At 46.3% G+C, this 14178-nt stretch overlaps 1 protein-coding gene across 1 annotated transcript in view; it reads right to left on the reverse strand.

The window, feature by feature from the left end:
• Positions 1 to 450: 450 nt before the first annotated feature.
• LOC119436971 (U3 small nucleolar ribonucleoprotein protein IMP3) overlaps positions 451 to 14178 on the reverse strand; it is a 22006-nt gene continuing 8278 nt past the window's right edge. Inside the window, exons 3-6 of the mRNA XM_037704022.2 lie at positions 3869 to 3943; positions 3640 to 3719; positions 2799 to 2923; positions 451 to 574 (exon numbers count right to left, since the gene is read on the reverse strand). Of these exons, the coding sequence (XP_037559950.1) occupies positions 551 to 574; positions 2799 to 2923; positions 3640 to 3719; positions 3869 to 3943 (304 nt within the window). The 3' untranslated portion in view covers positions 451 to 550. The remainder of the gene's footprint in view (positions 575 to 2798; positions 2924 to 3639; positions 3720 to 3868; positions 3944 to 14178) is intronic.

A 14178-nucleotide genomic window follows, 5' to 3' on the forward strand; every position in this document is an offset into this window, starting at 1 on the left:
AAAAATTTGGACCGTCTAAAAAAACCCTGTATATTGATCACACACTACAGTGACTTGAGACTGCTGGGCCGGTATTTTGTAGCGATGCCTTTCCGGATGCTAATGCCTTTTCGCGCTTGGTCAGTGGTCAGAGCAACGGTCCGCTCACGTTATCAACGGAATCAGCTGGCCGTGAGCGGTGGATGATAAGATTAAATAGAATAAGGCATAAGGCATCGCTACAAAATACCAGCCCCTGGTAGCAGACCTTTTTTTTTATTTATTATGATTTCCTATAAATGTGCAATGCTTGGCGCAAGTCAGGTTTTGTCGATGCGAGGACGCCTCGAAGGCGCACAGAGGCTTGTGCATATGTTCACAGACGCTGGCGCTCCAGATACAAGAGGTAAGAGCAGGTTGTTGCGCTGGTACCGCTAGTACCACCAAGGTATTGAGGGACTACGGTACCGCTATGAGCACATAACCAGCAAAACTTGCTGCCTTTATTGACAATGAGGGCTTTGTCTTCGTTCGCCTATTTACAGTGGAACCATGCAGGCTCAGCCGGTCGCTAAAGGAGGTCGTAGTCGTCCCTCTGAAAAGTAAGACAAAGTAGATTAGCTCGAGGACAATGCCCTCCTCAATATGAGTAGCGGACGCACCGATACGGAAAATACTACACACAAGGAGAGAGAGAAGTGAAGGAAAGACACGAAAGCCAACCAAAGGCACGTCCGGTTTGCTACTCAACGCAGGGTAAACGGTGCCAGGGGACGAAAGGAAAGAAAACATACTGAGGTCTCGCTTCTTCAGTCGGTGCACATAATGCCTGAGTACCTCAAGATGCACTGAATGCATCCACGGGCCGCGTCACAGTATATTAAAAAAAATCGATATAAACAATAAATTCTGGGGTTTTACGCGACAAACCCACGATCTGATTATGGGACACGCCTTGGTGAGGTACTCCGCATTGATTTTGGTCACCTGAGGTTAATCTTTAATGTGCACTTAAACCTACGTAAACAAGCGCTTGTGCAACAGTCGCGCGGCAATCTTGCGTGTATTCGCGGGCTTCTTCCACGCTCGGAAAGCACTCTTATATAGCACGTATTGAGCTACAGAAAGCTGTATCGGGGGTTTTTTCAAGATGCTCGACAATTTTCTCATTGACACCTTTCATCGAATTATAATATTTGAGAAGTTGATTAATGAAGACTAATTATGCAATTAGGCTGAATGCAAAGAAATAATCTGAGTATCTCCAAGCGACGGCAAACAACATTACGTTGGTTTTGTCCACCTACGTGGCATTTGCATATTTTTAATGTTTGGCTAAAGAGTAACCCGGATGTGCTAACAACAACAACAACAACAACAACAACAACAACAACAACAACAACAACAACAACAACAACAACAACAACAACAACAACAACAACAATAATAATAATAATAATAATAATAATAATAATAATAATAATAATAATAATAATAATAAAGCTGCGCCAGCCGTCTGAAGAAGCGAAACTCTTAGCCAAGAGGGACGTTACACACTAGCGGCGACCATAGAAAAACGCGCAAAGATATCGCGCGGACAAATGGTACGGTTTCGACGGAAATGTGGGTAACGCGTTTCGACCAAGCATCGCTGCAAGACCACGTGGCCGTGGCCAGCCGATGATGCTCGGCTGGACCGCTCCGTCTCTCCATCCGGAGTGCAATCACGCACCGCCGACACCGGCTGCGGAATAATCCATAGGGTTATTTTGGCGATATTTCTTTCGTGCCTCCAAGGCCTTATGCAACGCAATCCCGACAATGGCAGCACGGCGGCAGCTCTGGAGGAAGGCATCGGGACGGGGTAAATGAAAAAAGTAGAGGGAAGAAAAAATAAAGAGAGAAAAGTTAGTATGTCTGATAGTGAGACAGATCGATGCCCGCAAGAGGGGAGCGCATGCGCGCTAGACCAGCCGCACCACTTCGCAGCGAACCCGCCTGTGCCATGGGTCATCATCTCACGAAAGTGTCGCCAACCACAGCGTCCACTTGTTGGTGCGGCTGGGCCTCCATTTGCCCCTCGGTCACTGAAAGGGTTGGCTCGGACGCGGGCACTTTTCTACCCCATGATTGCGGAGCTTGCAAGCGCACAGCACCTGTACGCGATGGCGGGGCCGCAGCGAACGGTTCAAAAGACGAACGGTTTCTGAAACGGCACTTGGGGGGAAACCGGTTTTCCGTCTGGTCCATGTACACCTTTTGTAAAAAATAGTATACGGGTCACGATGCCTGCTGTCGATCGATCTACAACTTTAGCGTTTGTGAGAACGAATACCGCAACGTGACTCCTCCAGTGGTTGCCAATATATCGCCTCCAACGACGGTGGCGGACGTGTATCGTCCTATCGACGGCGAAGTCTCCCCGGCAATCGTGAATGGTGTCACGGTGAAAAGTTCGAAAACACGACGCGAATAACGAACCCGCAACTGGCTTGGGAAGTGGTGGATTCTCGCTTCGCACGATATTTAAGAACGGCCACACTAGGGTCGGTATTATGTAAGGATTTTTTTTTTCTTCTTCATTTGCTCGCTCGAAGCTGCGTCCCCGCTATCGCCAAAATTGGCCGCTCAGCGGGACGGATGATAAGACATTAATGGGATCGAAGTAAATTAATCCCTACTAATACGAGGCCGTATTACGTAGAGATTCCTTTACTCCGATCCCATTCATTTCTTATCATCCGTCCCGCTGAGCTGCCTGCGTCGGTGATAGCGGGACGGCCGGGCGCGGCATAGTTTGCGTTCAGAGGTATACACACCATGTCGTTGTACTCAGCAACGTGCTTCTTGATGGCCGACGAATCGGTCCATGTGACGAAGTCCTCCAGCTGCCTGGACACCAGGAACGCAGGATCAGTGACCACGTCAGGTCCGATGCGAACATCTGGCACGTCGTCAAGGGAAGCTCCGAAAAAGCAACATCACCAAAAAGGATTCAGCTGGCCTTCACTGTATACAACAGCAGCAGGGGTTACTTAGACGACGAAGCACAAACATACACCCGTCTACTCTGCTGCTGTTGCTGTTCGTGCCACATGTGCTAACAGTGCATGGCACCGCAACATGAGATGAACGCCAAGCGAACTCAATGAATCGCCGTTTTCGGCTCGCTCTCGCGGATAGGCAGCCTGTACCAAGGCGTGCCTATTAAGCTTAGCTTAAGATTCCTCTTAAGTGTTCCTTTAACGAAAGGAGAGATATTCGTAACATCGGAGTTTGCTAACAGGTTGGCGTTCACCCATACTAACACGTGCCGGCGCTGCGGTTAGGGAGCGAAATTCAAAGAAAGGAAACTTCACCTTTCGTTTCGTCCGCCATTGATCGACGCTTTTCGGCCAAATAAATGCAAGGGCAATCATAAAAGATGAAGAAGAAACTATTTTTCTCCAGAATTCAGTGTCGATCAATTCGCGTCCGTTTAATCACGAGTTCCGTGTCGAAGTTCAACGTAGTGTTTGCGCCAATTTCAGAACAGCTCCTCTAGAGTGCCGTTACCACCCTCCTCTCGCCACGTAAGAGCGCCATCGCTGCCTCCTCATCCCGCTACCGCTCGCGCCACGCCGGCACAAAAGGCAGGTATGAGTCAGGTGTAAAGGATACGCCCTTGCTCGACGAACTGCGTAGCCATCTTGACGCGCTGCGCCATCTGGTTTCGCACCATGATGACAGGGAGCCTCCTCCTGCAACAGTTGGCACACAGCAGAGATCAAAGCACAACGGTCATCAACCGTTACAAAATTACCATGTTAATGCCGCTCTCGGCAGCCTCTCTTCACGCGCGAAGTGGTTTCGGGCACGCACGCACGCACGCACGCACTGCACAACGTACCTGCAGAATGATGAAGCGGTCACTCTGTCGCATATCTCGAGGTTTTCCTTGATGGAAATGACACCCAGGCTGTGCCTAAAGGAGCACAAGAAAAAGCGCCGCTTTAGGACAACTGCATCCGCGTTACTTTATACTAGCACACACTAGTGAAAAAGAAGACGAGACGCTTAAATAAACAGGCAGCGGAGCAGACAAGTCAACAAATCCGGCCAATGTTTTAGCTCGAGCACTCCGTTTTCTAACCGCTGAAAGACAGGCTCACCGCAACAGCGAGCTTCCGGTTATAGAGCGCTTTGGAGCGAGCCTCGAAAAAACAAATACGTCTGCACGTGCAGCTTTTTGATTGCAGAAACAACTTGTCAAGACAAAAGGGAAAAAAAAAAAAGGAAAAGAAAGAAGAAGATGAAAGGAAAGAAACACGTATCGCAGTCACACGAGAAGAAAACAGTATAGGATTTCATCCACTAAAAGGAAAACATTGATGTAAGGTTTTTTTCTACCATACATCGATATATATATATATATATATATATATATATATATATATATATATATAGTGTTCCGTAATTCGCAACCTCTACTTATTTGGAAAGACACGTATTGCGACGTCGTCTGATTTGCGCCCCCTCCCGTAGATAACAATAGACTATGCGAATCTTAAACGTCCACCATTTGGGTTTTCCTCAAAATAAATAAATAAAATTTAAGAATACGAGAGTAAAATGCGGCGTTGCAGTCTTAAGTTCGAAGATAGACTCACGAAAGTTCATCAGACGCACTGCAACACAATGACCTCACCACCGCCTTGTTCCGCTAAGTCACAAATAGAAAGGGAGACAGCAGGAAATACTGCTCGCTTATCTCTTTGTAGTGACCATAAAGCACCCGCAATAATAATGCTTTGGCCACCTCCCGTCACACCGTATCGAGTTTCGGAAACAGCGGGAGCTACGCGGTGCACAGAAGCTGGCCCAATTCCGTGAAGACTACAGTTAAACTCAACAACTGTACAACACCGCTAATTACAACTCTTCTTGGCGAAAGACCGTCAGTGGGGAACCTGACTGGGGGTCCATGACGGTTGGCCTCAGAACGACAGCTCTCGGGTCGGCTTTTCCGCGACCCTCGGTAAAGTGCGGGAAAGCCGACTGTAGGCAACGCGACGTCTTCGTGACACAGGTGAACAATCAAGTTTGCACGTACAGACACACGCACATAGACAGGCGGAGAACTGCGTGCGGCTCATGTTTCTTCTCAACTGAAAAAAAAAAAAAAAGCGAGCGTACCTAAGACCGACGCGCCTAAAGAAAACAAACGAAACGCCACACACAGCGTTCGATGTGTTCACAGATTATTGGCCAGTGATTAAAGCGAAAACAACTAATCGATGAAAACATCGAGCCGTGCAGAACGCCGGCACAGTAATGAACATTCGCGCGAGCACGTGAATCCCAGTGATGATAATCACAGACTATAACTTCGCGCACCGTCGTGCTGCCACATCCCGACTGAATTATCTCGGACATTGTGACGCAATGCCCAAGAATACTTAAGTTTCCATATCAAACTTAATAATAATAATAATAATAATAATAATAATAATAATAATAATAATAATAATAATAATAATAAGGCAATTTCATCAGGACCTATTGGGTTCATGAAACATCACCTTCGTCATGCTCTGCAACACGTCAAATTACTGGCGTACTAATTATTTGTCAAACCGCAACTTGAAAAATTGAAGGACACTGTAAATTCCAAAGTGTGTTCGGCGAAAGCCTGTGGCCATTCGACTGACTATGCCATGTCTTTTTTTTTTTTTTGTCGTCGGTGTGACCAACTGTAACGATAGTGAACTTTGTAGACCACTGACAAATGCATGTCTGTTCCTAGCGTTTTGGTTGAAATCCCCGACAACGACCATCGGCCGATGCCTGACGCTTGTTGGTAGGATGCGATTCACAAAGGCAATGGCTGCTTCTTGTCCGAGGTTTGGGGCCAAGTACACACAGACTACAAAGAGCCCAGTCGACAACCTGACTGCCCCCGCTTCTCCAGGCCATGGCACCGTTCCAGGGCACGGACGGACGGACGGACGGACGCCGCTGCTGTGCCATCACGTGATTGCTGAGGGAGTGTGAGGGGGAGAGGCCACTGCTGGCACCGTTCCAGGAAACGGACGGACGGTCGGACGCCGCGAGTATGAGCCATTAAAGGCTCTCGCCTTAAAACGCCGCCACTACCTGGCGGCGTATTCCTCATCAAACATATATCATCGATGCACTCGAATCGGTACACAAGCGTGCGATAGATTAAACCATTCTTCGCATTCGTATGACATCAGCATTTTATATTTAAAAAAGTTCAATATTCCCAATTTCAGGGTTCGGCTCTGTTAAAATACCATGTAGTTCATTCTTAACGATAAAAAGGCGTGTCAACAGCGGCTGACATCGAAGAAAGACAAGGTCTTCTTGAGCGCATCAGTGCACCATGCGGTTTAGACTGCACTACCTTCGGGATAGGCCCACATGTTACGTTGAGTAAAGCCACATTTCCGGTTTTAGGCGCGCGCAGTATGAACGAGCGCATGCGGGTTTCATTTCGGCCTCCTTGCGCTAATTACGCATTATTACTGCTCCGTAAATAGCTGTACGCTAACTTGGTGCATCTTTTTCGCTCCAAGCTTCATTTGGACGCCTTTTGACGGTGTCCTATGTGCAGTAGAAGGCCTCAAATCGTCTAATTTGACGAGACGAAAGTGGCCAGATACCCAGATCCCACGGAACTAGTAGGATCGATCTGATGTCTCTAAAGACCGTGTCTACAAAAAAGAAAAACCGGCTTGACAACTCTTGTTTTTCGTCGCTGCATTGCCACGCTCTTCCTTTATTACAAATTCTTTTACAGCTCGCTCAATTAACCACCTTACATAATTCCACCTTCACGCACATCCCAGAGCACCGGTCATCGAGCTAAGAGTTGCTCGCCCTCGAAAGGGAGCTTTGTCTAAGCGCATGCTCAGCTTTTTACGTCGCATACTGCGTCGTTCACTTCGAAATACAGTGAGATATTAGAACATGAACGAAACAAACACACTGTTGCAAAAAGGGGGTTAAACATACCAGTAAATTTACTCAAGAAGTTGCCATTTCGATCACGGCGTTACTATAGCACAAGAAAGTAATCTACATCGAAAAGTGCATCGCGATGTTGTGCCCAGAATAGAGCCAAGACTGTATATACCGTATAGCGGAGTTCGCAGATCCATTACGACCGACCGGCGTTCCCCGGTGTGATCGAGTATACAGAACACACGCGGCCGGGTCTTACAAGTTTCCCGCGTGGGAAAGGTGTCCGCTACGGCCAGCAGGATTAAAAAGGCGCGACCACAACCTCGTCGGAGCTCCACCGCTGCGGTAACCAAACACGGCCATCTGCACAGCGCCCGCCATATGCCCAAAAAGCTCGGCGCGCGTGCCTCGCGCCGCCGTCTTCGTAATGGGACAAACGTCGCGTAATGCAAACGCTGCCGCGCGGCACCCACAGTTCAACAACTTCGGCGACAGATTTGGCAGACTCTCGAAACCGCACCGCCCACTAATCCCGGAGTCCACGCGCTATGCGGCGTCCCCCCGCCTCCCCCCCAAACTACGCCGCCGGTCCCGGTACCCAGTGGAAAGGGATCCACCGCGCACTCGAGAGCGCGATTTCAACACACGGTTAGTTAGCGCTGGCTTTATGCAACATTTTCCACGCCCCCCCCCTTTCAGCTTACGTTCCCGGCGCAACCAGCCCCGCGCGCGCGCGCGGCCGAAGGATCGAGGGCAGCCCCGGCAGCAGACAAAAATAAACCCGGGAGCGTGAGAACTGCCTATACCGGCCGCGAAGCCCCCTGATCAATGAAAGCCGGCACCGCGCAGAGGCAACAGGACCAAATGGGGCGCGCGCGCTCCGCGGACATATGGCACGGCCCCCTGCACCTGTGCGCCGGGCTCGGACCCTCTCCATATCCCCGGCCGGTGTAATGAAGTGGTGTTGTTCGACTGCGGGCGCCCCGGCGTCCAGATGCGCACGCTGCCGGTGGGAAACCGGCGCCGCGAGGTGACGCGAGACAAAACGTCGGCGAAACACCCAACCGGGACCGCTATGTCGTCGCCGTGGACGCGCGCGACGCAAGCTGTGCTTCCCCTTTTCGCGAGTCTAATTAATCGAGACGGCACGGCCTCTGCGATTAAAGCGGAGGGGGGGGGGGGGTACTCAAACGGGAAGAGCATAATGAAAAGAATAACACGAAAAGGTAAAGAACCAGTGAAGCAAGTTCAAAGTTATAGGCACAAAGTAGGTTAAGCTGCCAAAGAGAACACCAGCACATCTTGAATAATCAGTGTACAACATAAACGTACTACCACTAGTACCAGTAGCACACCCAGGATTTCTGCCGGGGGGGGGGGGGAGCAAGCACTTTGCATAATATGCAATTTCCTTGCTTTAGCCAGAGGAATCAAACAGCAAATAAAATGCCTAATGATTATAATAACAATGACACCAAGGACGATGACGATGTTTATTTCTTCAGCGTTTTACTCAAAGTAATTCAATGTCAATGAATAAATACAAGACAATGCTAGAGTGTTTTTGTTAATAAGGAAAATTGGACCTCAAGCCACCTCCTCAATTGTAATGACAATGCTAACAGGGCAATGAAGGTACACCGTTGGACTGGTGGGGCTGGACGCGTAGTGTGTGTGTGTGTGGGGGGGGGGGGGGGGGGACTAACTCGGCCTCAGGGGGGGGGGGGGTTAGAACCCTCGAACCCCCCCCCCCCCCCCCCCCGGTCGGTGCTCCACTGCTATGTACTACCACTTTTTGCGAATAGATTCGGCAGCTGCATGGGCCAGTTAACACTGCATCAGCTAGGAAGGAAGCCCAAACAGACAGACGGAGAGAGAAGTTTTGCTTCTCTCCCGCTTTCCGACGTGTATGAATTTGCGAGCGAGTACTTGAATAAATGGCCGATGCACGCGGCCGAGCATTCCTCGATGGTCCCGTTACATCTGTTCTGCCGACTTCGGCTCATGTAACCGCCGCCAGGCACAGAAATTTCGCCATATATCAAGACTTGGCAAAATCCGCTCTCACATCGCCCCCTAAATTCCGTCATCTGTGTTTTCTTCGGAATAATAAATGGCGTACCTCAACATAATTTGAAGTTTATTTTGCAGAGCTACGATGCCGTATTCCGTATTTTTACTTACACAGGTCTGATCTGGCTTTGGACACTCCGTGCTATTTTTGGAATGTACCTAAATGTATTGAGCATACATTTTTTTTTATATCATGCTGCCAATTTTCAAGCGAAAGAAAATTTTTAGAAGTTGCATTTCACCAACTTGGGGCTATAACTAAAATTTATAATTTTATTCGGGACACAAAATGATTACCTTACTAAATTTCCAAAATTACCTATTCATTATTTTATTTGAATTCTTGATTTTAAATTATTTTATCCCAAAATACGTAGCTTTCTTCTCACTTTTATATTTTCTTTCTCTCACCCCCACTATAATATTTTAATCACCCGTGTGGGAATGAGCCATTGTTGTGAAACAAGCAAATAGACAAAGAAACTGCTCTTCATCCGTGAGCGTGAACGAGATATACTGGGATTTTTGTTCCCCTTGCGGGGGGTCGGACGTCAATAATGGCTGGTCCGGAGCGTATCCGGTGCGGCCGTCTCTCTATCTTTCTTACTTCTTTTTCTTTTTAAGAGAAACGCCGAGGATGACTGCTCGCGTGAGCACTGCTGGCTGTTGCCTCTCACACAGTGGCCACCGCCCTCCCAGTGGTCTGAGCCACGCGAGCTACTAACTTCGCACAAACTGCGAAGCGCAGGAGTAGCTCAGCGTTTGGTTGGCGCATCCGGCTGCTTGATTCCCAATGCTGCGGTAGCCCGGGTTTTGCATTCTATAATGCGGCTTTTTTTTAATGCAATGAAAACACGGCCAGTCTTCTATCACTCGACTACCTGAGAGTTCGCGAGTGATCAAAATCCCCATAATAGCAATCATGAGATCTGTAATGCATACCCCTAACATCAACGTGACGCAAGTTTCACACAAAGTTAATCCTTCCAGAGTACCACGTTACCCGCTTATCTGCTGCTACTCTGGAAGTGCAACTGTTCTTTTGACTGATACAGGCAATTACAGCCCCAGAGGAAATTTAATTTTCATCAACGTGGTGTTTTCTTTGGTGTTTGTTTTATCTCTCCCACTCTTCGTTTATTTCTTGTAGTTCTGTGCATTCTTTGAACTAGTAATGACCTGACAACTGCACTGTTATTTTCTTCCTCCCTTTGTGCGCACGTCTGCAGCGGCGACATACAGTAGTAGCAAGTACGCGACGCATCCACAACTATAATGCGGAAGCTGACTTTCCTGATGTCAAAAAAAAAAAAAAAAAAAAAAAAAAACCACAGCGACAGTGAGTTAGAAATGAGAAAACGCCCTCGGTAACCTCGCCAACCCTACAGCAGGCGTCACTATGCTGCCCCACCTTGCACCGCATTCACGTGGGGAAGTCCTCCTGCAGAACACCGCTTAAAACGTAGAGTTGGCTTCCTTCCACAACTCAGACGTTTAACTGTCGAGCCCAGCGCAGAGGGTAGGCAGAAATGGAGTAATGTTCAAAACATTTTTTCCCAATAACATTTCCGTCAAACATGGTTAACAGTCTCGACTGTCAGTAAATTGCACATCACTGAGACACTTCAAGTTTTCTAGCAGTATTCATGTAGAAGTGTGGTTATGCGTGGAGTTGACTGTGCCACCTGCCGGGATGGCTCGGTCAACGCCTTAGCTGACTGAGCCACCCCGGCGGGTGGCACATAAACCTGTTTCACTATTATGTTTGACCACAGTAACCCCTGTATTCAGAAAATGCAACTTATCTTGGAGCCCCAGCTTTACTTGATCTAAATGACACCCGTCGTGAATGTGCTGAAGCAAACGCAATGAGCGTCTTGGGCATGTTCACTCCAAGCGTTCTTTAAATTAAGTGAAGCATGAGCTTCATGTTAAGATGCATTTGTGAATACGGGGGTTAGTCAACCAAGGTAATCTCTGTCTTTCTGTGCCAATTTCAAGATATGATTCCTTGTTTAAGAGATTAAATCATGCTTGCTTCTATCATTCTGACATTTTGTGACATGGTCTTTCCATCGACACCATTGTCACGGAACATTTTCTGGACAGTAGGCATCTACTTTAGGAAAGGGTCCCTGAAACAATTTTGATGGTTGCATACAAATGCGTCAGATTGGTAAGGAAGATTCTTATGAATATTAATGGCTGACTTTAAATGTTTCGTGTATACCCCATAATTTATAACCAGATTCTAGGGACCTCACATCCCTGCATATCAAACCAACACCTTTCTGTGTGTGTTCTTCCACCCTGAACCATTCTATGTTGAATTGGCGAATGATGTACTTGGGTGAGTAATCTTACTGGTTTCACATGCGACATTATTAATACTTATGGCGTTCAGTCGTCAGACCTCTGAGGACTGAACACTGTAGGTCTTATAATTGTATCTTGCACCGTGTTTTTTCAATCTTTTTTTTCGTTCGACAGCTTGGCTAATGTTAGCTGGAACACACGGTAAACCATCTCCTGCAGTTGCTGTCTTTATGTGTTGCTTCGTGAGTGTGTGCAAGAAAGGAGTGGAATAAAGAGTTTGTTCCAAAAAGCTGGGCTCCGTGGAAAGCCAGTTGGGCTGCATGGACAGGAGGAACAATGCAGCAGGGTTTAACAAAAGGGCAGCGGCAATGGCCGCCAGTGGGACACAGGGATTAATACACACACCCCTAACACCTCCCCAGGAGCATCCCGACATCTCCCAAAAAATTATTCCACCCCCCCCCCCCCTCCCCTCTTAAAGACAAGCACTCATCCTGGGAAAAAATTATGTGGATCTCGTGTACTGTGGTAATCGCTTTAAGAAATCTTTATTCGTTGCGGAGGTGGACGCTACGTGGCCCTAATTTGAGGCCCAACTTTGATGTTCAGCGAACAGACGACAGTGCTACAATGCGACCTGCAGGGAGTGGAGAAACCTTGACGTTACGGTAAACGCAAGACCTGTTTGTGTGTTTTCGTCTATGCAAATTATTATTTCGTGTGGCAGCCACGGTTGGCCTAGTAGTTTCTTTGGATATTGTATGTACTGGATTGTAGCAGACATGTTGCGCATGTATACTTTTTGTTCTTAGCTGTTATATTTTAGTCCCGTTGTTTAAGGTATATGACTGCTCCGTGTCTATTGTGATTATTTTTTTTTCTCATGCAAAACGATATTGTACTTCATTTTGAAAACATCTGCACTTTGTTCTATCAAGACTTGTAGATTAAGAACTTGGTTCACTTTGTTCTGCATAGAAAAAATAATAAACTCTGTGCAATCAAATGAAAACTCTAAATGCTGTTCCTTATGTTCTTGCAATTTTCAAATGTGGTGACAGAATGCCATGGGTGTTTAAATATAGTATTGAATTTATAATCCCGCAACACAAGGCACACATTTTGGCCTTCTATACAGTGTTCGCTCGTGCCCGCCTGTCTCCACCTTCGTTGTATTTTTTACGCAACAACATCAGCTCGACTGGCACCAACAAGGACGAACTACCTTGTAATATGTGGTTTTATATGCTTGCCCAAAAGGTTAAGTAGTGTACCGAGAATATGATTATCATACACCAAGTGTTTCAGCATCTTTGTTCTTGCAACCAGTAACAGAACAGGAAATAATAACCGTTTTCACAAACCTGAAAACTAGTAAAGCAGAGGACAAATACAGTTTTCAAATCAAACCTTTCAAGTTTGTGATTAACATACTAGCGCCAGTATTGGCAAGTATCTACAACCTAACCCTTTCTTCCAGAATTTTTCCTAAACAAATGCAAATTGCCAAGGTTGTTGCTATCCACAAGAGTACCGATACAACAAACTTAGCCAATTATAGACAGATTTCGGTTCTTCCTGTACTATCCAAGGGTTTAGAGAAAATTATATATGTTAGATTAAATAAATTCTTAGTAAAACACTCCGTGCTGTCCGACTGCCAGTATGGTTTCAGGCAAAAGAGGTCAACAGAAATTGCATTAATTAAGCAAAAAGAGCTAATAATAAACGCTTTTGAAGAAAGACAAATTCTGCTTGGAATTTATATCGATTTCTCGAAAGCATTTGATGTAATCAATCATAGTCTGTTACTACATAAGCTAAGCCATTATGGAATTAGAGGAGTATGCCTGTCCCTGTTAATAGAATCCTATCTGAAACACCGTATGCAAATGGTAGTTATTAATCACAGGTCATCCAGCTTACAACGTATTTTGTCTGGAGTCCCACAGGGTAGTATTTTAGGCCCTTTATTGTTCAATATCTATATGAATGACATATTTTTTGCACCCTTGCCTGTCACTTTAATAGCTTACGCCGACGATCTCACGATGCTACTAGCTGCTAAAGATGAACGTGACTTATCGATGCAAGGAAATCAGTTTCTTGAATACTTATGCGTATGGTCTGAAAATAATTGTTTAAAAGTAAATGCCAAGAAAAGCAATGCTATAATATTCCGTCCAAAGAATAAAACTATCCAAACAAATTTCGACCTCATGTTAGGCAGCCGTAAGATCGAAATCGTGCCAGCCGTCAAATGCCTTGGTGTGGTGTTCACCGAAACTCTAAGCTGGGACGTACATATAGATAATGTGCAAAGAAAAATGAACCTTATAAATGGTGTTCTGTGCCGGCATAGATACACTCTGCCAATGAAGGTAAAGGTTCTCACCTATAACGCGTATTTACTTCCTATTATGAGTTATTGCTTAACTGTCTGGGGTACAACAACAAAACAAAATACACAGAAGCTAGTAGTTGCCCAAAAACAGGCAATCAGGCTAACTGCAAATCTACCATGGAATTCTCATATTCACCCGTACTTTAAACAGTATGGTATTCTCAGGATTCATGCTTTGTATCCATTCAAATTATTGTGTATGTACAAAAATGCAATTGTAACAAATAACGAACCTTTACTAACAGCGTTGAACCTCCATCATCATACACCAGCGTACAATGTTAGACATCACTTGCCTTGGCGTCTACCGTTTTGCCGCACCTTATATCGCAAACAGTCCTTATCATACAATGTGTCTTATTATCTGAACATACTTGCTGAAAATAATGTATGTTTAGAAGATACATCCCGAAATCAGCTATCATCCATGCTTTTGGATT

This window comes from Dermacentor silvarum, chromosome 1 (genome assembly GCF_013339745.2).
Source record: "Dermacentor silvarum isolate Dsil-2018 chromosome 1, BIME_Dsil_1.4, whole genome shotgun sequence".
Taxonomy (NCBI): Eukaryota; Metazoa; Arthropoda; class Arachnida; order Ixodida; family Ixodidae; genus Dermacentor; species Dermacentor silvarum.